General features: G+C 44.4%; 1 protein-coding gene across 1 annotated transcript; it reads left to right on the top strand.

Moving 5' to 3' along the window:
• Positions 1 to 17,585: 17,585 nt before the first annotated feature.
• On the top strand, positions 17,586 to 18,662 carry LOC138527951 (olfactory receptor 51E2-like). The gene has a single exon (XM_069639347.1). The coding sequence runs from the start codon at positions 17,593 to 17,595 to the stop codon at positions 18,550 to 18,552; it is 960 nt and encodes a 319-aa protein (XP_069495448.1). The 5' UTR covers positions 17,586 to 17,592; the 3' UTR covers positions 18,553 to 18,662.
• The last annotated feature ends 7,041 nt before the right edge of the window (positions 18,663 to 25,703 follow it).

The following is a 25,703-nucleotide window of genomic DNA, read 5'->3' as shown; positions in this document are numbered from 1 at the left end:
TGTATACCATGACCTTTGATCTTGGAGAAGGTAAACCTGCATCATATGCCAGTTCATGCAGAATGTGAACATGTATCTCATGCCCTTTGATCCTGGAGAAGGTAAACTGACATAACACGCCAGTGCGTTCAGAATTTGAACATATATTCCATTCACTTTGATCCTGGTGAAGGTAAACTGACATCATACGCCAGTGCATGCGGAATATGCACATGCATCTCATGCCCTCTGATCCTGGAGAAGGGAAACTGACATCATAAACCAGTGTGTGCAGAATCTGAACATATATCCCATGCCCTTTGGTGCTGGAGAAGGGAAACTGACATCATACGCCCGTGTGTCCAGAATCTAAACATGTATACCATGCCCATCGATCCTGGTGAAGGGATACCGATATCAAACACCAGTGTGTGCAGAATCTGAACTTGTATCCCATGCCCTTTGGTCCTGGAGAAGGAAAACTGACATCATATGCCGGTGTGTGCAGTATCTGAACATGTATCTTATGCCCTTTGATCCTGGAGAAGGGAAACTGGCACCATACGCCAGTGTGTCCAGAATCTAAACATGTATACCATGCCCATCGATCCTGGTGAAGGGATACTGACATCATACACCAGTTCGTACAGAATCTGAACATGTATACCATGCCCTTTGATCCTGGAGAAGGTAAACTGACCTCATACGCCAGTTTGTGCAGAATCTGAACATGTATCTCATGCCCTTTGATCCTGGAAAAGTGAAACTGACATCATACACCAGTGTGTGCAGAATCTGAACATGTATACCATGACCTTTGATCTTGGAGAAGGTAAACCTGCATCATATGCCAGTTCATGCAGAATGTGAACATGTATCTCATGCCCTTTGATCCTGGAGAAGGTAAACTGACATAACACGCCAGTGCGTTCAGAATTTGAACATATATTCCATTCACTTTGATCCTGGTGAAGGTAAACTGACATCATACGCCAGTGCATGCGGAATATGCACATGCATCTCATGCCCTCTGATCCTGGAGAAGGGAAACTGACATCATAAACCAGTGTGTGCAGAATCTGAACATATATCCCATGCCCTTTGGTGCTGGAGAAGGGAAACTGACATCATACGCCCGTGTGTCCAGAATCTAAACATGTATACCATGCCCATCGATCCTGGTGAAGGGATACCGATATCAAACACCAGTGTGTGCAGAATCTGAACTTGTATCCCATGCCCTTTGGTCCTGGAGAAGGAAAACTGACATCATATGCCGGTGTGTGCAGTATCTGAACATGTATCTTATGCCCTTTGATCCTGGAGAAGGGAAACTGGCACCATACGCCAGTGTGTCCAGAATCTAAACATGTATACCATGCCCATCGATCCTGGTGAAGGGATACTGACATCATACACCAGTTCGTACAGAATCTGAACATGTATACCATGCCCTTTGATCCTGGAGAAGGTAAACTGACCTCATACGCCAGTTTGTGCAGAATCTGAACATGTATCTCATGCCCTTTGATCCTGCAGAAGGTAAACTGACATCATAAACCAGTGCCTGCAGAATCTGAACATGTATACCATGCCCTTTGAACCTGGAGAAGGTAAACTGAAATCATATGCCAGTATGTGCGGAATCTGAACATGTATCTCATGCCCTTTAGTGCTGGAGAATGAAAACTGACATCATATGCCAGTGCGTGCAGAATCTGAACATGTATTTTATGCCCTTTGATCCTGGAGAAGGTAAACTGACATCATACGCCAGTTTGTGCAGAATCTGAACATGTATACCATGCCCTTTGATCCCGGAGAAGGGAAACTGACATCATAAACCAGTGTATGCAGAAGGGAAACTGACATCATACGCCACTGCGTGCAGAATCTGAACATTTATACCATGCCCTCTGATCCTGGAGAAGGGAAACCTGACATCATATACTAGTGCATGCAGAATCTCAACGTGTATACCATGCCCTTTGGTCCTGGAGAAGGTAAACTGACATCAAATGCCACAGCGTGCAGAATCTAAACACGTATACCATGTCCTTTGATCTTGGAGAAGGTAAACCGACATCATACGACAGTGGATGCAGAATATGCACATGTATCCCATGCCCTTTGATCCTGGAGAAGGGAAACTGACATCATAAGCCAGTGCATGCAGAATCTGAACATGTATTCCATGGCCATTGATCCTGGAGAAAGTAAACTGACATCATATGCCAGTGTGTGCAAAAGGGAAACTGACATCATACACCAGTGCGTGCAGAATCTGAACATGTATACCATTTCCTTTGGTCCTCGAGAAGGTAATCTGACATCATACGCTAGTGAGTGCAGATGTATACCCTGCCCTTTGATCTTGGAGAAGGTAAATTGACATCATATGCCACTGCATGCAGAATCTAAACACGTATACCATGACCTGGAGAAGCTAAACTGACCTCGTACGCCAGTGGGTGCCGAATCTGCACGTGTATCTCATACTCTTTGATCCTGGAGAAGGGAAACTGACATCATACTCCAGTCCATGCAAAATCTGAACATGTATCCCATGCCCTTTGATCCTGGAGAAGGTAAACTGACATCAAATGCCACAGCGTGCAGAATCTAAACACGTATACCATGTCCTTTGATCTTGGAGAAGGTAAACCGACATCATACGACAGTGCATGCAGAATATGCACATGTGTCCCATGCCCTTTGATCCTGGAGAATGGAAACTGACATCATAAGCCAGTGCATGCAGAATCTGAATATGTATCCCATGCCCTTTGGTCCTGGAGAAGGAAAACTGACATCATATGCCGCTGTGTGCAGAATCTGAATATGTATTTTATGCCCTTTGAGCCTGGAGAAGGGAAACTGTCATCATACGCCAGTGTGTACAGAATCTAAAAATGTATACCATGCCCATCAATCCTGGTGAAGGGATACTGACATCATACACCAGTGCGTGCAGGATCTAAACACATATACCATGTACTTTGATCCTGGAGAAGGTAAACTGATATCACACGCCAGTGCGTGCAGAATCTGAACATGTATCTTATGCTCTTTGATCCTGGAAAAGGGAAACTGGTATCATACGCCAGTGTGTCCAGAATCCTGGTGAAGGGATACTGACATCATACACCAGTGTGTGCAGAACCTGAACATGTATCCCATGCCCTTTGGTCCTGGAGAAGGAAAACTGACATCATATGCCGCTGCGTGCAGAATCTGAATATGTATCTTATGCCCTTTGATCCTGGAGAAGGGAAACGGGCATCATACGCCAGTGTGTACAGAATCTAAAAATGTATACCATGCCCATCAATCCTGGTGAAGGGATACTGACATCATCCACCAGTGCATGCAGAATCTGAACATGTATACCATGCCCTTTGATCCTGGAGAAGGTAAACTGACATCATACGCCAGTTTGAGCAGATCTGAACATGTATCTCATGCCCTTTGATCCTGCAGAAGTAAACTGACATCATATGCCAGTCCGTGCAGAATCTGAACATATATCCCATCCCCTTTGAACCTGGAGAAGGTAAACTGACATCATATGCCAGTGCGTGCAGAATCTGAACATGTATCTCATGCCCTTTGATCCTGGAGAAGGGAAACTGACATCATAAACCAGTGCGTGCAGAATCTGAACATGTATACCATGCCCTTTGATCCTGGAGAAGGTAAACTGACACGATACGCCACTGCGTGCAGGATCTAAACACGTATACCATGTCCTTTGATCCTGGAGAAGGTAAACTGATATCACACGCCAGTGCGTGCAGAATCTGAACATGTATCTCATGCCCTGTGGTCCTGGAGAAGGAAAACTGATATCATATGACAGTGCATGCAGCATCTGAACATATATCTTATGCTCTTTGATCCTGGAAAAGGGAAACTGGTATCATACGCCAGTGTGTCCAGAATCTAAACATGTATACCATGCCCATTGATCCTGGAGAAGGGATACTGACATCATACACCAGTGCGTGCAGAATCTGAACATGTATACCATGCCCTTTGATCCTGGAGAAGGTAAACTGACATCATACGCAAGTCAGTGCAGAATCTGAACATGTATCTCATGCCCTTTGATCCTGGAGAAGGTAATCTGACATCATACGCCAGTGCGTGCAGAATCTGAACATGTATCCCATCCCCTTTGATCCTGGAGAAGGTAAACTGACATCATACGCCAGTTCATGCAGAATCTGAACATGTATCTCATGCCCTTAGATCCTGGAAACTGACATCATAGTTGGTCTGCCATAGAAGGGTTTTCTCTAAAACCTTTTTGTCAAAAATCTTGTCTGATTAGCACTGTTTAAGACCAGCAGATATTTAAACTAAAAAGCAGATAGCAATGCTAATTTTGCAGGCTTAACAGAACTTAACAGAACTAAACAGAACTTAACACAAGTACATATATATATTCTTCAATGTGATACAGATTGAAAATAAATTCAAACTTTACACATAATACAAATTACATACATTAACATTAACTAGTTAAAAGAAACAAATCAGCAGATATATCATAGACAGATGAAGATCTAAAACAAACAAAATTTCTTTAAAATATTAGGACCTCAGGAAAAACAAAGTGCTCAAATAAGAACAGTTTTGTGTGACTTATAATCTTTGCCTTCACGTCAGCACAGTCTTAGCCATAAATACAAACATTAGACCTCACACCCACTGATATCCTGCCTAGGAGTCGAAATAAGAGTGCCATAGATGCGACATGTAAGCGGATTCAATTCAACACTACAGCTAAGACAATGCCTAGTCTGAGATGCTGAGGGAAACCCTTATTGATATATTTTTATGTCCAGTTTGTTTACTCTGGATGACTACCCTTATATAACGCCCCTCTCTCAGAATCCCCCCGACCCCGCTGAGCCAAGAAGTAGGTTTGTTTTGCAAATTAAAAGGTTTATTTGAAAATTAAACAATATATATCTATCACACTTTTATAGTAAATTAATATTTAATAGCACACTTGTGTGGATGATAGTGATCAACAATGGATGATGTTACAGTGGCTTAGAAGTGATATAGAGAGGATGAAGTAGCTGAGAATGCTTTTATGGCTTCAAGGACAATGCAATGATGAATGAAAATGCAGTACAGAAAATAAACTTGATATGACTTCAACAAAAGACAATGTAATCACTTTTCTTTGACAATTCACCCCCCCTTTTTGCAAGGTAAAGAGATGTAAGAAAAGCGCACAGTTCTCAGGAATGCAATCAAATATAATTCAGTTCCCCCGTAGCAAGCTTAGAGGAAGAGGGATGATTTTAACACAGGCAAAGTACTTCAAAGGTGGTATGCAAAGAAGTGAAAAATATGCTAAAATGATTTTAATTCCCTGTAGAGGTTCAGGGTGGGTGACAGCTACTTAAATTAATTCAGGATCACTTTAGCAATGCTCTATGAATGATTGTCAGGTTGCACACGAATTTCAGCAAAGGAAAGCAAGGACAAATATTTTTACACGTGGCTGAAATTAAGCAAAATGTCAAATCGCGGCAAATTTAGTTGCGTGTGTCGAGCGCAATTACGGAGGCACTATAAGGAAGTCCGTTCTGGACTCGTTGGAAAGCTTAGAATCTTAGCTTTAAGATGACAGTTAAATCTCGCTCCTAGCACAAGCGGTTCCGGAGATACGGCCGATTTAGTAAAGGTAGTTTTTTGGATCTGAAATTTTAAAGCTCAGAATGACAGATGACAGTTTTCAGTTTTAAAGATGACAGAATGACACGATTCTAGGAGGCAGTTCTAATAGGCTAAAATAGTTTGGATTAGATTATTTTAAACTAAGAGATTGGTTTTGTCACAGTGCTAGCTGGGTACTCACACTAGATTTTGGACAGGAATGCGACTTCGTCACCGATCGGGTCAGGATTGGCTGGACTTCTGCTAGCAGTTCTTCACAGCGATCTGGTCTCTGGTTCTCTCTGGTTCTGGATACAGCACTGCTTTCTGGATACTGCTACAGGTTCTTGCAAAAGTTCTTGGCAAAGAATTAAAACAGCTCGCCCAGCTGTTGAATAGTTTGGTTGGTTTTGAGGCCTGCTGAAGAGGATTCAGCTTGTTGATTCAGGCCTCTCTGCTACAAATTCTGGAGTTAATTTCTGGTCTCTGGAGATTGATGGATTTGAAGTCTGGATCTCTGTATGTGAAGTCTGAAGTCTCCCAGCAAAGCGTCCCGCAAGAAAGTGGAAAGTGAATGTCTCTACCTGGGTTTCAGTGGCTCTTTTTATGTGTTTTGAAAATGGGTGTGTGCCTGGGCCTAGCTAAGCCTGCCCCTCTCACTTATCATTGGCCAAGCTTTCCTCTCTCCCTTGATTGGGGAAAGGAAATGGAGGGTCAGAGTGATGCTGTAGGTTTTATGGTCAGAGGAACCTTCCCTTGTCAAATTGCACACAAATCTATTTCTGATACAAATACATATTTATCTATGTACCATTTTTCTAATATTATAGGTCCAGTTAACATATTTTCTGTAGCACCAAACCATCCGATCCCTGTCTTTGTACGATGTCGTGTCCACTTATGACAGAATTCTCCCCTTTTCATCCAGATAACGACCTCTAAATCTTTCCAGATTTTACACAAATGTGCACCAGGGATATGGGTTTCAGATGATAAAGTGTCATATTTTTAACATGCATACATTTGGAGTAACAACCTTTTTTTTCGCTACTATCCCCAAGAACATACCACAGGGTCCTAACACCTCTTAAAATGTGCACAGAAAAATCGCGAGAATGATGATATTATTTATATAATTTTGACAAGTCCGCACTGTGAATTATCCATCTTTTTAAAATCATGCTCTGGCCCCAAAGGGGTGTGGTTTTCCAAAGCACATGGTGGAATTTCTGGTTTATCCACTTCCCCCAAGCTCAGCTGGCTCTCACAGGCACTGCCCCTCCCAGTTTCTCCCAAGAGGAAGCCATTTTATGACCCCCCCCCAATATAACATTTGCCTGAGTCCAGGACAGGGCTTTGTTCAACTTCCTGCAGTCCCCAGGTGCTCCTCCCCTTTTCCAATCAGAGAGATGTCATCTCCTTTTGGCAGGGGCGCAGGATGCAGCTAGGCCTGGGAAGAGTGGCTGAGCAGGTTTCTCCTGTCGGGGGTAGTTGTCAGGCAGATTTCAGCTAAATGTCACTTTAGTTCCCAGTTTTCTACATTCAAATCCAACTTACAATTTTTGCACATGCAGCTAGAATGCTGATTCTAATTTCAAAACTATGACATTTAAACAATTGCAACCAATGTGACACTCACAAATAGGTCACTCATTTATTCTAAACATTTCGATTTTAGCGGCTTTAAACCCAAATTCGCTTAAGCTGCTGACATCCCCAGCTATTTTTTATATATACATTAAATAATTACTTCCTTCAAGTCATTTCAGAATATAGTTTTAAATTGTATCCACCTCTTAGCAAGTCTTTCCTTGGCCTGGTTTGGGTTCATTTGTTCAGTTTTACACAAAAGTCTGGTGGTTTTAAAACGCTGGCTTTCTGATAGTGGTGAGCACCAGTATTGCATCCATTTTTGACATTAAGAAAATTAATTCCCCACAGTTCTGGGTTGCTTTTGGCAATCAGCATTGCCATTCCCAATGGTTTCAGGGTACTATGTGTGTAGGCCAATGGTGGTTTTAGGCAGTGCCCTCCTATGCTCACATCATAGGCAAAAATGGGTGGCAGCCTATTCTTCATGTTTTCCCTGTGCACTCTCTGGGGAGTTCTGGCCATCATGATGTTTTCAATGCCAGTAATGCACAGTTTTATGGTAGGGCTTGGCTGCATGGGTAAAATCATCCCACAGACATCCCTGACTAGTCAGAGTGACACAGGCAATCTTTAACCCATCATAATGAGATGTTTCAAATCAAAGCAAAGAGCCCAGGTGTTTTTCAGTCTGCTGCCAAACATTGTGCAATGCAATAAACAAGTGCATATTGCTGATGTTAGTGCAATAGAGCCAGAATGAGGTTTCACAGATGGTTAAAGAATCATGTACAAATTCCCCAAGATATTTGGAGATTGAACGCTACAGAGTCGAACACTCAGTCAACAAATGCTTGGCTGTTTCCAAACATTCAGGGGATTTGCATAAACGACAAACTTGCTCACTGGCAGGAATCTTTTCCCTGGCTCCTATGTTATAAAGGGTGGGTAATTGCTCCAGTCGGAACAAAATAATGAAACGTCTGAGCTTTTTAGTGGGGCAGAGATACAAATATGCTTGCGGTTGCATAAAAGTATAGAGTCTATATTTTACGAAATGATAAGACTTTAAGCTGCTTAGGTGTGAGAAATTCTCTAACCAGTCCCACAGGTCCACCTTTTTACCGAGTAGACCTAGCACATCCTTAGAGACAATCTCCCCTCTGTGCGTCCAACCTATCTCCATAAGAAATGTGGTCATGTCTTTCAGGAGGGGAGAAGTGGTGTGTTTTTTGCTCACTTCTTGATGGATCACGGCCAATAACAGGTTGGAAGGTCTGCCCCTCCTTTTGAGTACCAATGCTTTAAGTGAGGGAAGGCCCAACTCAAGCCTAATCAGGGCCATTGGGACACTCGGAAGTAATCCCAGTACTCTGCGCCAGAATTTACCCTCCATCACTTGCAGCCAGTCAAGATCGAAAGAGAGAAGAGACTCAAGGCCGTAGGTAATCATGGGCGCAAACACTTGGATGTATAGGTGTCTAGTGCCCCACAAGGTAAAGTCACCCTGCTTTTTTGTGAACGATGATATTAATGCTATTACTTGCATAGCCCTGGTTATACGTCCTTGCCGGCACAAGGGATAGTGGCCCAACGGCTCAATATCTACTCCAAGATACCTATAGGATGGAGCATAAAGTATATGGTTATTATATACCCACAAGTTGACTCTGGATACTCTTTTCCTGGTAAATCTGAGTACCTTTGTCTTATCTAGGTTTATAATCAGGCTGTTGTTCCTAGCGTAATCCCATAAAGTGACCGCAGAGTGCCTGAGTCCAGCTATGGTATTGTCAAATACAACCAGATCATCATCGTATGCTAGAACAGTGCAGGGAGTCTCACCGATTATTGAAGGGCAATTGTTAGCCTCGGCCAGTGTTGCAGCGATGTCGTATACATAAAGATTGTAAATGAGGGGTGCAGTTACGCATCCCTGCTTTATCCCCCTATTCTGGGTCACCTGTCTAGTCATACTGCCTTCCTGGTTTAATCTGAGGCACAGAGAAGTATTATGGTGCAACTGTCTTAGATAGTATAAAAGACCAGGCGGGCAACCCATTGTTTCCAGCTTCATCCATAGCCTTGCTCTAGGGATAGTGTCAAAGGCAGCCTTAAAATCTATATATAGCGCATAAAGCGGGGGCTGCCCCTTGCTAAGTGCCCGTGTGCGAAGCATGTCCATCACCCAAAGATTGTGAGCGGTGGAGAAATCTCGCCAGAAACCACATTGGAACCTGCTGAGTATATTGGTTTGTTCCACCCACTTCTCCAGCTCACTGAGTAGTAAGGCAGCGAAATGTTTGCCAGTGATGTCCAGCATAGAAAGGAGCCTGTAGTTGTTTGGGTCTATGCGGATACCTTTTTTGAACACAGGGACAAGAATTGCTGTTTGCCAGGAGCAGGGAATGGTCCCCTGTGCTAAAATCTTTTTAAAGAGAATAGAAAAGAGGTATGCCCAAAATGCAGAATAGTTCTTAATTACTGCATTAGCCAGCCCATTAGAGCCGGGGGCTCTGGAGGCCTTAAGGGTGACTATTTTGTTGTAAATGGCCTCCGCAGAAACATCGAAAGGCGGGGGGAAGGGAACCTTCTCTTGAGATATACTAGAAACTTCCGCCTCTACCGAGTTACGCCCTAATAGAAATTGTATCCATACTTCTTCGCCAATAGGGTTGGCTAATGGTCCCTTAACCTTCTCTCTATTCTCGTTTAGGAGTGACCATATACTACGAGAATTTCTAGAATAGATAGTTTGTACGAGCCTTTGATGTCTGTTATTCCTTTCTGTCTTTTTTATGCTCTTAATACAGGCACTGTATTTGTATTTGGCATTTCTAACTTTCTCATAGTAGTCAGCTCCCCCTAAGTTCATGTTCTTGAGGCCCCGAATCTCAGCTCTATATCCTCTCTTGTCCTCCCGGATTCCCTTGTTATAATGGAGAATTCTGCCCTCAGGCTTTAACATGTGCCTAGTTTTTGCTGTGGCATGTAGGCCAGTGAATCCCCGGAACCAATCTTCTATATCATTTGCTGACATGAGATCGAAGTGAGGAAGATCCCATACATCAGCTGATTTAAGTGCTTCAGAGGCCGCTCTTATGTTCTTCTCTGACCAAACTATTCTAGTGGCGGAGCAATTGGTTTGTATGCTGCCAATATTAGAGTGGGGGGTGGAGGGGGAAGGAAGGCGGAGAGAGCAAAGGAGCAATGCATGGTCGCTCCATTTATTGGGAGTTACAATCATATCAGCAACTCCGGACTGTATCTCGGGGGACATAAAAATGACTAGCCAGACTAACCCTTCCCCCTCCCTTCTTCCATGGGACATCAGGCATCTTGCACTGAGGTCAGGATTGGGAGATACAAGGAGGTCGCCTGTCATAAGGCAGTTGAAATCCCCCACAACGCCTACCGCAGTATTACCAGGCCTTAGTGACCAAGAAGACAATAGATCCTGAATTGCTTCTTGTAGAGGTTCTCTTATCACATCACCAGAGGGGTTGTAGAGGTTAATCAATAGGAATCTACACAGATCACCTTCATTTACAAAATCAACCTCTACCGCCAACAGGTAGTCCTCAGCTTTACACTGTATCTTTCGTGATATAACTGTATTAACCACCCCTGTAAGTAAACCCCCAAAAGGGCGACCTTTGTCACCCCTCTTAGCAAATGACTGATATGTAACGAAGCCATTAAGTAATAGGGGGTCCAATGACCAAGTTTCCTGGAGACAGATACAGCTGTGTTTGGACAATAAGACAACTGAGCCCTCAGGCCTCAAAAGATGCGCAAAGCCTCAACAATTCCAGGAAATTAAAGAAAAACATCAGTGGTTCTGAAGTACTTGTGGGAGGGATTCCAAGAGTGATTTGAGAGCTTGTTGTATTTCAACCAAGGCAGAGTTTTCTACTGCCACAGACTTGGACTCGTTGGCTGATGGAACCGTTGTATCCATGACCTCAAATTCATCATGTGGATCCCTCTCCTGAGGATCTACATCAATGTCAATATCAACTGCCCTTAATTCTTCTTTAAAGTTTCTGATTAGATGCGCAGAGGCCAAAAAGGTGCCATCTATGGCCGAGACATGTGAATTAGGCACCTACAGAGGTTCAATGAACAAGAAGTCATCAGATTTCAGTACTCGAAGTTGAGGGATGTAATGAAGTCTGGTTAAGAACTCTGAGCGAGACAGCCAAGGATTTTTCCCACTAGGATAGAGATTCTTGATAAAGCAAATGCGGTTCTCGTTGCACTCCTCCACTAAGCTTTTTTGGCCATGCCGTGTAGGCTCTGGTAGTTCTCCTGCTGCTCCTGTCTCCCCAAGTTCTTCAGGACATATATGGGTACTAAAATCAAGGTCCTGCTCCGGGTCCACCCGCAAGGTTTCTTCTAGGTCCACCACAATGGACTTCTCTCCCGGTACTAGCCATCCGGAGAGAGGACCCTTTGTCACTGTCGCTCGGGCCGCTGCTCGCACAAGTCTTTTCCTGGCTTTTTTAGAGCGGCTTTCTGGGGCAGTCAGTGGGCCAGCAATAGGAAGTGGGGCACTCATTGTAGCTTTCTTATTTTTAAGTGCCTTCTTACCCAATCTACGTTGTTTCCGTGAGGGTAGTGAGGGAGCCCAAGGACTTTGTCTAAGCTCCAGGTCCTCTACGCACGCTGCTAGTGCCTCCCCCTCTGGGGTACTCCCGTAAGGCGTAGCATCTTCCACGGCTTCCTCGGGAGTGACTTCCTGCTCTTCCGTCTCTTCCACTAGATGTATGGCGTCAGATAGATTTAATTTTGCATCATCTCGAGGGAGATCCTTATGTTCTAGGGCCAAGGTGATGGTATTGGTATTTGTCAAAATACGTCCTGACATTTGCAGAAGTATTTTAAGCGCAAACTGAAGGGAGGCCACCGAAGATTGAAGCTCGGCTATCACAGTTATTCTTGGGTGCAGACTTTTGTCATCCTCAACCTCGTTTTCAGGTCCGTCCTCCATGAAAGCCATCGCTAAATTTGGAGAAGCGGACAGGCGACTGTTGCTACCCTCGGGATTTTGCGCACCCAAAGGTGTGCTGATGTTTTTCTTAGGATATGTTATACTGCTAGGTACCTTATGGGGAATCTGAGACAGCATTCCTCTCTGTATGTCCAAACAAAGGTCAAGCAAAGAGTTGTTGTCTATATCGTCAAAGTTAGTGGAATTTAAAGAAATATTACCACTTAGTACGGGCACCACCGTTTCCTCGTTAATAGTTGAATTTATTTCAGGGGGAGGATTTTCTGCAAAGAAATCAGTGATAGCTTCTTGAGCCACAGATGTGGGATTTTTTGCGTTCTTCTTGTGTTTATCACCTTTCTTATTGTTCTCATTACATTCCTTCACAGGTTTTGCCTTGATTTTCCGTAAATTATAGATCGAATGGGGAGCTCTTTTCCCCCGCTGCATAATTGCAGAGTGGCTACAGTCACTTTATCTAGATCCTGCCTCACTGACAATAGTGAGAATCTACCCAGTAGGTCGAGAGGAGAGGCAGTTGGTACCAACAATCGCTCCCACGGTGAGTCTTCACACTAGGGCGTCCTGGTGTTACACACACAGTGATTCTGTTCTACCCGCCCGGGTCAAAGGCAAGTGCCCACAGTCTCAGGCCGTAACACACTGCTCTGATTCACTGCCAGTACCCCCTATGGGCGAAGGTGAGCTGGAGGCGCCGTGCTATGGTGGTATACGCCCCTGAGTAGATTCTTAGGTAGAACAGCCCCAAGTGGTTGCTAGCACCTCAGCTAGGCCTCCTCCAGAGACCACAGCCATGGGCACAGGCAGTTTGTGCAGTTCTCCGCCCCCACACTCCCACACCCAGTACCTACATGCCCAGCCACTCAGGACCCCACCTCCTCCCTACACTCCCCTGATTCCAATCGCTCCAGCCCCAAAAGGGAGCAAAAACTGGGTAATACAGGCCACACTCTGACCTGCGGTCTGTATTTAGAGTCGACCCTCGAGCCCCCACTCCTAGCGGGCACATCTATGCACACCCACCTGTCAGCCAGGGAATGGTCTCTTCCAGGGGGTTATTCAGGCAATTCTGCGGCCGCTTAGGGCAGGCTAGTGGGATGCAGGGTGCAGGATTCGAGGGGCTGATGAGGGAGGCCGCTATGCCCAAGGCAGGAACTAAACTGGCACGCCGTACAGAGTACAAGGAGCAGGGAGCCTTCGTTCAATGTTTAGGAGTCAAGCCGCACTTCGCTATTTCGAGTACCGACAAGGTACCTACAGAGGTCGCTTCCGACAGTCTCAGACTGGACAGAAAACGAAGGACTGCACTGGCCACCACTCAAAAGAGTGCACAAAGGCACTTGCGGAGTCCAAGGGATCCAAGGGGATTTTGCCTCCCCACAATCTTCCCTACAGTCTCCCTCAATTCCCACTCCTAAGCATGTGCAAGGTTCAGGATTCAGGAAACAGGGACAGCTGGAGGACAGGTTGTAAAAAGGCTTACCGCGCCAGGGATCTTTATGTCAGGCACTTCCCTGTTTTTGCCGTTCGTTGCATGCTCACACTGGGCTAGATCAAAGGTGGGTCTCCAAGGGGCCGCTTACTCCACCACGCCCTCCATGCTATACCATAACATGCAGGTCTGCGGGGGTGCTGATAGCTCACAGGCGGACACGTATGGTCAGCGTTCCACGCTCCGCTCGGCTCCTGCACACTCGCTCTCGCTCGTCCGTCCAACAGAGGAAAGGACCTACGGATGTGCAGACGTCAAGCCACACCTCAAGGAAGCAAGGAAACAAAGGACGAGAGGCCGCTTCCGACGTTCCGACTATTGGACCGCCTGACAAGTACATGGCATGGTGAACTTCCACACTAAAATGCTCATACCTAAATATGCAGAAAAGGAAAAACATAAGCTATATTCTACAGTGTCTTCTGTATGTAATGTGAGTGTGTGGGAGGTATGCCACATAAAAGGTTGAAGTGTGAAGAATTACATCATATTTCCGCAATGATTCCCCAAAAGAAATGTGCAAAAGCACGGTGATTCTTCCATGAGGGAATATGCACAGATAACACCTTCAAAACATCTGCAGGCTGCAGAGCCTTGGATCAGTGCCTCTTCAAGCAACACCCCTTTAACATCCTACCCATTCAGGCAGATTCAGGACATTCAGCACATCTTTGTGCTTGGTTGATGTTCTACGTGTTCTTCTAACTCCGGGATCTGCAACCTATGGCTCTCCGGGTTTTTTTTACGGTATATCTCTCCATGATCTCTGACCTTTGACTCCGGTAGCTTGGGCCAATGGGAGTTGTAGTCCAAAGCATTTGGAGAGCCAAAGGTGGCAGATTCCTGTTCTAACTGTACTCTTAATATTCTATTATTCCAGCTATATTGATGTATCCCATCGCTGTACCCCTGGTTTCTCGGCCCTTCCGTGGCCATCCCAGCTGGATTTCCGCTACATAAAATCCAATGAATGCATACATTTGTATGTCTGTCTCAGAAAGATAGCAACATATGGATGACCAAATGTATTTAAAACATTCAGCACAATTCCTCTTATATGTTACATATGAGTTGATGCTCCAGCATGACTTAATTTGTACAAGGGTGAGATAGGCATCAGGGGACCAATCCTATGTAAAGATTTAAAAGCTTAAAGCCTCACCCATTACATGGCATCATGACATGATAATCCCTATTTACAAGACGAGGGGCAGGGATTCACCTGCCAACTATGGACCAATCTCAACCTTGGACAGTGTTTTATGTTCAAAAACATAAAAGTACCATGAACCAGAATTTTAGACTCTTTCTGCGGATCCAAAATACACTATACTTAACCAGATTAACTTGTATGCTGTATTTGTGGACCTTAGGACTGCCTTCAACACGGTCCCAAGAGATGCCCTTTGGTGAGGCCTGCAGCAAAGAAAAGCTCCTCCCCATTCAATTATCCAGCAGATTTACAGCAATTACCAAGATGTGGTAGGCTATGGGTTGGCCGGTGAGATAACTTCCCCTTTCAATGTGGGTAGGGGCGTGAGACAAGGCTGTGTCGTTGCTGCGCTTTTATTCTTCATATATATAGAACTAATCATCACCTCATTAGAATTGTATGGCTTGTCCAAGGATGGGTTTGTACAGATACCCTGCATTTTTATACGCAGCTGATGCAGTTCTCTTGTCCACAACCCCTCAAGGTTTGAAAACTTCACTGACTGTGTTTCTGAAAAAATGTGTCGACCTTGATGTCGACGGAATGTCGGAAAAACAAAGGTCCTGGGGGGTCATTACGGCCTTGGAGGTAACCAAGCCGCAATTTGCGGCCTGGTTACTCCCTTACCGGGTACCGGGTCCGGGTTCCTTGAATGAAGAATTGCCGGGCCAATCCAACCTTGGAGGACCCGGTAATTCTTCATTCAAGGAACCCGGACCCATTCCCATTCGAGCACCCATTGGGCTCAATGGGAATGGGGAGGGAGCTAACAACGGGCCCGTTATTAACGGGCCCGTTGTTAGCTCCCTGGTCTGCTAGCGGGACACGCTAAGGGCACCTTGTTTTACCAGGCGCCCTGTGCGGGTCCCGCGAACAGACTCGTAATGGGGCGGTAAGGGGTTGACGGCTCCGGCACCATTACCGCCGCCGTTAACCCCTTACCATCAAGGTCGCTATGACCCCCCTGGTCTTCAAACCCCAATTTGCAAAAAGCTGCAAAGTGAATATCACTTTGGCAGGGTGTATCCTACAACAGGTCCCGTTTTATGACTGCAGAAGTTGAAAAGGCCTGTACCACCCTGGGGAACTATGGCAGAACGGCAAGATCTTTCTTCAATAGGCACGGGAGAGGGGCAGCTCTCTGATCTAGTGAGCTTCTGTGCAAGCAAGTGATTCCGGCTCCCCTTTATGGCGCAGCGCTTTGGGGGTACGCTAACACATCAAGATTAAACAGAGAATACAATGAATTCTTGAAGCTGCTTCTACATCTCCCCTGAGATAGGCCCAATGCATTATTACATTTAATACTTGATGTACACCCAGTCGGAGAACAAGCTTCCCATGCCTCAATACTATACTGCTTAAGGCTTGGAGTACAGAGGGGTTGGAAAAGTAGGGATACGTTAAATCATTCTGTGACCCTGGCGGGGGGTAAATGCACCCCTTGTCTGGGGCATATATACAAAAGAAGTGCTCATTTTGAATGACTCTAGCTTGTGAACAGCACCGAACAGTGTTGATAAGAGATCCCTGAACAGAATTAAGAAAGGAGCTATAGTCCTTACCAGGACAGACATGATTGGAAAGGTGAATACATTGAAATTGGACCCAGACTATTTTGGTTGCAAAAGGGAGTTTGGACCAGAAAGGTACTTCAATTATTTAACTGCATCGTATGCTAAATCGCTGTATATCAGCTTCAGGTTTGGGACACTACAGCTAGCTACCTTCACACATTTGTGGGGGCCAAGTGGGTGGGTCACCCATTTGCCCTCTATGTGGTCTGGGTGAGGAGGCATTAACTAATTTTATGTTTATCTGCTACAAACCGAGAGTACTATATATTCACCCTTTGCTGAGGAGGGCAGGGATTCGTTCAATCGCTGAGGCTCTGGAACTCGGTAAAGACAGTCCAAGCCCAAGCACCCTGACCTGCATTGCCCGCTATGTCCATGAAGCGTGGCTCTTTAGACAAACCATTATTGAACAGAGCAGTGAAGTCACATGAATTGATCAGGGAGAAATTGGTCTCTGGGAACTTGCTAATTGGGTAATGCCAGTCGGTGGGGCTGCGAGTATACTCTCCCCACCTGAGACTTTGGAATATCATTCTACGAATTTGGCATTGCTAGGATTCTACACATACTGTATCGTGATTTTTTTTTTTTTTTTTCTGTTTAACATTTTGTACATGAGGTTTTATGATGATTTCTTCGATAGTTTAATCATGAATAATGTTTATCCTCTTCACATGTGAAATATCATTTCTATGTGCAGTTTTTTTAACCCCTCATGAATTTCTATGAATTTTTACTTATGTGTTGCCTCCTATTTCAATGAACTTTTTTGGCTTTTTGAGTTTTGCTGATATATGATTAATAATTGTTTTTTTTTTGCTGGGTAAACTCAATGTTTTTTTTAACAATATCATAGCATTTTTAAAAAAAAAACACTGTAATGAAAGGGTTGAGGGTCTCTATCTTCTTTCAATAGCTACGCCTTACTCTGTTTTCTTCATGCTGCAAAGACACGGAAGTATAGTTTTTCTATGTGTAAACAATCATTTTGTATGTCTTTCATCTCCCCAAGATCATGACGCCTTCCAAAGAGGAGCAGCAGTATCCCCGTATGTCGGACTTCAACACAAGCGTGTTCCAGCCATCCACATTTGTCCTGACCGGTGTGCCCGGGCTGGAGTCCGCTCACTCTTGGATTGGTTTTTCTGTCTGCTTCATGTACATCATCGCCCTCATGGCAAATTGCGCCATTCTTTTCGCAGTAAAAACTGACTGTAGCCTGCATGAGCCAATGTACATCCTTCTCTGCATGCTGTCCCTTATTGACCTTATCTTATCCTCTTGTACCATGCCAAAAATGATAAGCCTCTTTTGGATGGATGCCAAAGAGATGGCTTTCAATGCTTGCCTCACCCAAGTGTTTTTCATTCACGCTCTTTCAGCAATGGAGTCCTCTGTTTTATTGGCCATGTCTTTTGACCGCTATGTGGCAATCTGTCATCCCTTACGGCATGCCTCTATCCTCACCAATAGGCTCCTTATAAAAGTGGGGCTGGTGGCAGTGGGGCGCAGCGTCCTAGTCTTCATTCCGCTGCCCTTTCTTCTCAATCGGCTGTCCTTTTGCCGAAGCAACATGCTGTCCCACTCCTACTGCCTTCATCAGGATGTGATGAAACTCTCTTGCGTGGACGCCACTGTAAATTTTGTGTACGGCTTGTTTGCCATCTTGGCTGTCATGGGTCTGGACTGTGTTCTCATCCTCCTCTCCTACATCCTGATCGTGAAGACCATTGTAAGTCTGTCTTCCACAGAGGCAGGAATCAAGGCAATTAACACATGCGTCTCCCACCTGTGTGCAGTGCTAGGGTTCTACATTCCACTGATTGGACTTTCAGTGGTTCACCGGTTTGGGAGTACCCATACTAACAGTGCAATATGGATGGCCAATGTCTACCTTCTGGTTCCTCCGGTATTGAACCCAATCGTTTACGGAATGCAGACAAGGCAGATCCGTCAAAAGATCCTAATATTATTCCATCATAACACAATCCATGCAGAGCGTTTCCCCTAACACCACTTCTTGTTATCTGTAAGTAGTGCGTGTCAATGAACCAAGCATACCATCCAAAGAACATGAAGAAGTCATATTTCATTGACTCAAATGACAACAAAGTCCATAGATGCAGCTGTGGCTTGGTCACAGGTTTTTAGATTGAAGAATTGGGGGGGGGTGCGGGGGGTTAATGTTACACTTGGGATTCTGTGTGAGGGGGCGAAGGACTTAGGACTTAGTATTAGAACAGATAGCAGAACTGTATTGGTCTCACTTGGCTATATGCCTGACCCAGCAATGATTTTGGGAAGTTCTCGAATATCCTACGGGGATCTCTGACCCTAAATTTGAGAATGTGCCTGTTGCCCACCATCTTAGTTTTGGATTGGCCACACTAAGATGGAAGAGGTGTGAAGGTTTTCTCCGGTCTCAATGGTTCTTCGTGGGAATCACCAGTCCTTGGTGGTTTTCACTTAAGAGCAATTATTGAGGGTCCCATAGTTTCTGAATCTCCTGGGGGTCTATGGATATAAAATGGTTGCTCTGGTGTTCGATCATACATGGCTGTGTCAATGACTACTCCATCACTGCTACACTGCTATTGCTGCTGCATCCTGTCCCAGGTTAGGACATGTGTTTGCCTCTGGATGCCTGTGTGGCCATAGGGCGAGCTGTCTGGCCAGGCTTCCTATGTTCTTTATATATATGATATGATATGGCATTTGTAACGCGCCTATACACAAGTGTTTCAAGGCGCGATATATATATATATATCAGGCTAGATTCCAGAATATGTTGTAGTATGGTGCATCACATTTCTGCATTTGGTGGGCATGATTAAAACACCTGGGTTCTTGCACACGTCTAACCTGTAAAATACATTGAAGTGTGTATGGGGGAGGTTCTATGTCATTTCATCGATGGTTGTAATTTTGTTGTTTTTTTACTGAAAAAACTAATTGAAATAGTTGTATTTTTGGGGGTTACACCCCCAAACCACCCATCCCCTATTGATTTTTAAACTTTTCCTGAACCCCCCACCCTCATATACACTTTCCCAGCCCCCTATATATTTTGATGAGTTTTTTCAGTAAAAAATGCTCGTAAAATAAAACATTGAAATTACACCTGTCGAGGAAAGAACGCTATACCGTGGGGGAATGGAACCAGCTTGTATTCTTGTGCGCCTGCGCCTTTCTTCCCTCCTTTCAACCCACAATATTGTTTAACAAATTAAGATGGCTGAGCGTTTGAGATAAGAACTGAAACAGCAAATGTGTTTGGGGGAATGATGCCAGCTTCCATTGTTGTATCTCATGTTTGCACATTTGAGGCACATATCTCAGGTAATTGGGGCTGTGTGGGGCTTTCGTTTGCAAATGTCCCATCGCAGTTCTAATTGCACATATATTCGTAAAAATGGGCTGCTGATGACAGAGATGGGCTCAGCTAAAGTAATTGCCGGCCCTTTTGTTTAGGTGCCAACCAAACACATCTTTGAGTCGGAAAGGAGTCCGAGGCAGGGATCAGTGAGGCCCTGATGGCTGCTGTCAGAGTGTTGGGGAGGGTGGGGCGGGCGCAACCGGAACATCTCGCACAGGGCGCTGGGGGCCGGTACTGATTCTGGGATGGCGGAACACAAGGATGTGCTTAAATCTAAGACTAGCATTGCTTGCAGCACACCACGGCCACATGACACAGGCATGAGCAAGAGGAATGAATGCTTTGCTTTGCCCAATGCAAAGCCTGTCACAAAAAGATGTAGTCAAAAGACCGTATTGTAAATGCTCGCCTTACACAATGGTCGACTCAAGGTTTTCTGAATGTGTATTTTTGTCCTACGCTTGACATTTAATGTATGTGGGGACACCCTAGCAACCCCCGCTCCCCTTGTTCGGCGTTATGGGGTACTTTTTTTTTTTTTTTTTTTACCTAGCAGAATGCGCACTGAAAGCGCACTTAGCTTTTTATTCACAAGCTTTTGGTGCAATACGTCACAAAGCGCATGCGCGAGGAGGAGCAATGTATTCTTCCCTTCCCTGAAGTGACTCATGACATGAAGTACACGTGCGCACGTTTCACTTTGTCCAATAAGATGCGTGTTAAGAAGCGCACGTGTGAGTAGGAGGAAAACGTGCTTCACTTTTTCACAAGCAAAGCATGACACAAGCACATGCGTGAGTAGGAGAAATGCACTCTTTGCTACAGATGAAGCAAATCCTTACATAAGGCGCATGCGCAAAGAAAGCAAAGCCTGTGCCACAGGAAAAACATGAGACGGTCATTATTGACCATGCATGTATTTCTATGTATACATGTCAAACAAACGTCTGTGTGGCACCTTTCCGGTCCCTTTGCCACGCCATTTCGCTTTGCACCAGGCAGCCATTGTGTGCGAAGCAGAATTGCCGAAAAGAGTGACATTTCTTGGATTTCAGGTGGAATTTTGACAGGTGAAATAGGTCAATTTATCTATTCCTACTCCTTGCTACAAACATTTAAAGCCTATGGGCCTGTTTCACAGAGCGTTTTCCTATGGGATTGCACCATTACAAATACCCTCTGGGAATCAGGCCCTATATGTCGGCGTACAGACCCCATTTCTATTATCTACATCATGACTGTCCAGCGACCTTCAGGTGATACCCAAGGAATCCCTCGGGAGGCTGAATTCCTCACACATTAACATCAAATACAACATTACCTCCCTAGCTCCAGCCAGGTCCACTTCCATAAAATGTTGCTTCGATCATGGAATTATGCCAGATTGCCTGAAACAAACCGCCACCATTCCTCGTCTGAAGAAACCAACAGGCAAGCCCAAATGCATAGAGTGTATAACATCCTTCTGGACTGCACTGTCCAAAGGCTCCAGTGCGCTTTGGATAGGGTGGCAGCTTATATGGACATGAACTGTCAGTCAATTAACCCTGACACATCTAAATCCTTTCCTTGTCAAAGAAGAAAAAGAGATATTCCAGTGTGGTATTGTTTAAAGGGGTAGAAATAGAGGATATGTCGCATTTTATTTATCTGGCCTTCCAGATATCCTGTTTGGGGAGTGTGAAACTGAGTATGGCCAGAATAGAGTCTGAGGTGTTGTGTTTGACGTCCCTTATGAAAATGATTAAACAACGAAAGTGTGCCTGCTCTCTGTTGCTCTTGATATCTTTTTTTATAAGGCAAAGGTCACCTCAGCAGTTTTGTATGGCACTGATTTACTTCTCTTTAACAATAGAAAATGGTTGGATCAACCAGAGTGTAGAATTTGGCAAGAAGTGTTGGGTCTGTCTGGGTCAGTACCTATCAGTCTTATCTGCCTGGAATCTGGGCAACAATCCTGGTGGATTACTTACCAGTGCAGACAACTGGGGCTGTTTTGCAAAATAATCGAGGGAGTGGATGGCACCTTATTTTGGGGGGCAGAGGGGGCTAAAGAAATTAATGATGCAAGGGAATGTGAAAATGTTAGCTGAGTTGAAATTGGACTGTGAGCTTTAGCTCTTAGAAGCTAATATTCCAGGGGATGCCCCTTTGCACAGAATGAAAGATGGTTTGAGGCACTGGGACAGAATTTGCCGTTAGATGGACCTCCAGAGACTGGCTTTATACAGAAACATTGCTACACAATGCACCAATGCCAGCGGTACACAACCTTATGTGTCCCAGTTTTCTGCTGAAAGAATTCAGGCCAAATACATTAGAAACTGTTTTAATTGTGTGCATACTTTGGAAGTAGTGGGGCCAAGGATGGGAATCTCTAACAGTGAACGAAACTGTAGGTGCTGTAAAGTACATGAACTAGAGACCTTATGTCATCTAGTCATGAAATATCCAGCACTCACGCAGACAATGATTCTATACTTTGAGAGATTTGTCCACTCTATGTCCTCTCTAATCACATATAATTTGTGGGCTATGTAAGGAAGGCATGGTATCAAGAACTAGACACAGACACAATGGATACAAGTTTGAAAAACCTTTATTTGGTATTTTGGTTCGGTTGGTAGAATTCCTAGCTGGCCCTAACTCTAGAATGGGAGTAGTCTCGACCATTAAACAAATAACAAACAAGTCCAAGTCAGTCTAGCCAAAATAAATAGGCCTATACTAAAGAATATGAACCTTGCCCTCGTTCTTAAAATGACAAAAGTGTTAAGGGAATACAAAAGGAAAATAATGTCTCAAAAGAAATTTCAGAATGGCTTAAGTAATAACTCCATTCCCCACGTTCAGCACCACAGGGTCTAGAGAGTTCCTTAAAACGGATAGGTGGCTGGCACAGTTCTATCAGTTGTAAAGGGAGACCCTCTGCCCTACATCAGCTTCAACATCGGAAGACTCTGGCACTGGATGCTGGATTAAGTAGCAAACGGATGCCCAGCTGCAATTTCACAGCTATCTTTAATACAGGTTTAAAAGGACATTCTGAAAGGCACTGTCACACCCCTGGAGTATGACACAACTCCTTCCTTTGCCACGGAAACCAAATGTAGTTGACCGCTCCCACCTTGGTTGGCACGAGTCCCTTACTTGACTATAAAACGTACCTCGAGTCAGCCAAAGGGTTAGGGAGAGGTTGTGGATAGGTAGTGGGTGTTTAGGGAAACCGGGAAAAGGTTTAGGGTTTCCTTGCAAATGGGTGGGTATGGGGAAACATAGGGAAAGAAACATACACAGATATGAGTTTACACTGAATGCAACAGCATCCCCTGACACCTCCAACTCTGAACTACACCCTTCTTGATCAGGATGGAGCTACCCTTATAGTTCTTGACCAATCCTACTCCCTTCCTAAACATAGCAACAAATATAAGCACATATAGTTATTGATGGCCATGGATAACTGCCCCTGCATACAACATGGAAAGACAATGCACACATTTTAACATGTATTATTCACCATGCACCATTTCCTGAATGGTGCTCTCTACCCTATTCGAGTTACAAACTTTATGCTCTTCTTATGTCTGACATGATGATTTGCTGGACAATATAAACATGACAAGAGTAAGCCGCACACACAGCATAGCATTTCCTTCTCTGCCTTTGCAAAGATGCAAACAAATACAATTCCTGATTTCCGCTTGATACAGAATATTCTTTAACAAGTTCACTAGGTTTCCCACACTTTAGTTCTCAGCGTACAACATGAAAGTTCAGCACACTGTGAACGGTGCGCGAAAATGCCAGCAAGTATCAAGTGTGCCCACACAAGTCTTCACTGTGTGCAACACGAAATAGGTGTGCACACTGTGAATGATGTGCGAAAATGCCAGCAGAATATTAAGTAGGCACACACAATCCCAGGTCACTTAACTGAGGCATGGGGGGCCCACCAGCACCTCCGCAGGCATGAGATGATCCTGCGTGGATGGGCCACTTCATAGCCTGCTCCACTCCATGAAGGAACGAAGCATTAGGAACACTTCGCTTCACCGCCTAGGCCAAATCCTGTCAGTCCACCTGCATCCATTCTCCTGCTCTCCTTGGCCCATGCCTGCCACGACAACAATCACCAACAGGCAGCACGGGCCAAGGAGGAAATTAAGTAGCAGCTCAAAGTGAGCACCACACCTGTTCCCAACGGTCACCAGAATCATGGGAAATGTAGTCTTTACCCATTCCATACAGCAATCGTCTTATTTCAGAGTTGCCAGCACAGCGCAGCCCTCGTATCCTTCCAGGCACACAGAGGTACTACAATCAGCTTTCTTTTATATGCTTTTTTCCAATGATATAATGCTTTAATGTAAGCCCCCCCTTGTCTTTGATGGCTTATTTGTCACTCACAAAGCCGACATTAGCTCACTTTGACAAGCACCAGATGGCTGACCTATAGACTGATAAGCTTATTTTGTACTCAGCTAAACATCATGATCGATCCTTTAAAGGCTGCCAAAAAACAGCCCTTATCTACTTCTCGAGGTCCTGCCAAATTTACTTGGCAACTCATACTGTGGAAAACTCCATGTGCTCATTTCATTTGTTGCAAAGTAAGCTGCTGTTCTATTTAATTAGTAACCTTCCCATGCCTTTATCGGTCTACTGTCAATCATTGTGTGCTTTCCTTGACAACATTTCTAAATATGTCATCCCAGACGTGCTTTATCTTACAGTGAACTGCTGCCAAAGAACATTCAACATCAGTATGATTCTGCTCTTTTGACAACTAATCCTGAAGCCATTTTGTATTTTGCCATCCATTTTAGAAATATCTCAGTTTTGTTTCAGCATTGCTAACAAACGGTAAATCAATTTACTTTTGAGCATAACTCTTTTTCTATTCAGTTTTTAGATTATATTTTTACATATTTATGATATGGGAGTAATACTGGAGACACTCTTTACTTCCTGAGTCATTTTGACCCCAAAAATATGTGTCTCCCTATATGCACTCTTTATCTTCAAAAAGCACTATTATTCGGATTTTTACAATACTGGAACCATTGATTAGCCTATCATGTTCTTTGTATTTAGTTTGAGGGGGTGAGGGGTCTAGTACCTCTTATACACAGTCTTTCACACTTTGGCTTACTTGTACAATTCAACAGTTCAGGCTTGGGCTTCAAGCTTCTGGTAGTTCAATCACTTCCTTAGGCTTCATCTGCCTTGTCATAAATAACAATTCAACAGTTTGAATTTTGTTCTTAACGTTCCCACAATTCAACAGAGGTTTCCCTCTGCCGGGCTCGAGCCAGCCTCACTGTTCACATTCACTTTCCCAATGTCTCACAATTCTATAAAGGCTTCCGACTGCCGGGCGCAACTCTGTCTATTTACCTTTACTCGTTATCACACAGGTCTTCACAGGCTTCCCTCAGCCTGGCTGGAGCCTGTCCTTCACCTTTCACTTTCTCACACAGTTCTGCACAGACATCCCCGTGCCAGGCTCGAGCCCGTCCTTCTTCATGGGGGATCCCTTCCCCATATTTTATCTTAAGTGTCTTTTTACTGTCGAAGACTTTTGAAACTGCAAGGATTTTATATAGACCTCTGCATGACCACTTCGACCTCCCTTTAACCAATTATACAATCCACAATCTTCCTTATCTTGCATACCCATTGCCTCTTGGTACTTGTAGTTCTTATTCTCTTTAGTTTGCCCTCTTGGCCTTTTCAACGATCATATACTTTGGCCTCTTGGCATATTCAAAGTTCACATACTT

The sequence above is a fragment of the Ambystoma mexicanum genome, chromosome 7q, assembly GCF_040938575.1.
Source record: "Ambystoma mexicanum isolate Mex_15411 chromosome 7q, UKY_AmexF1_1, whole genome shotgun sequence".
NCBI lineage: Eukaryota > Metazoa > Chordata > Amphibia > Caudata > Ambystomatidae > Ambystoma > Ambystoma mexicanum.
The sequence above is the reverse complement of the archived record's forward strand: the minus strand, read 5'-3'. Positions and strand labels throughout refer to the sequence as shown.

What these genes read in the sequence shown, in the direction of transcription:
- LOC138527951 (XM_069639347.1), top strand. Translation starts at nt 17,593, where the DNA reads ATGTCGGACTTCAACACAAGCGTGTTCCAGCCATCCACATTTGTCCTG.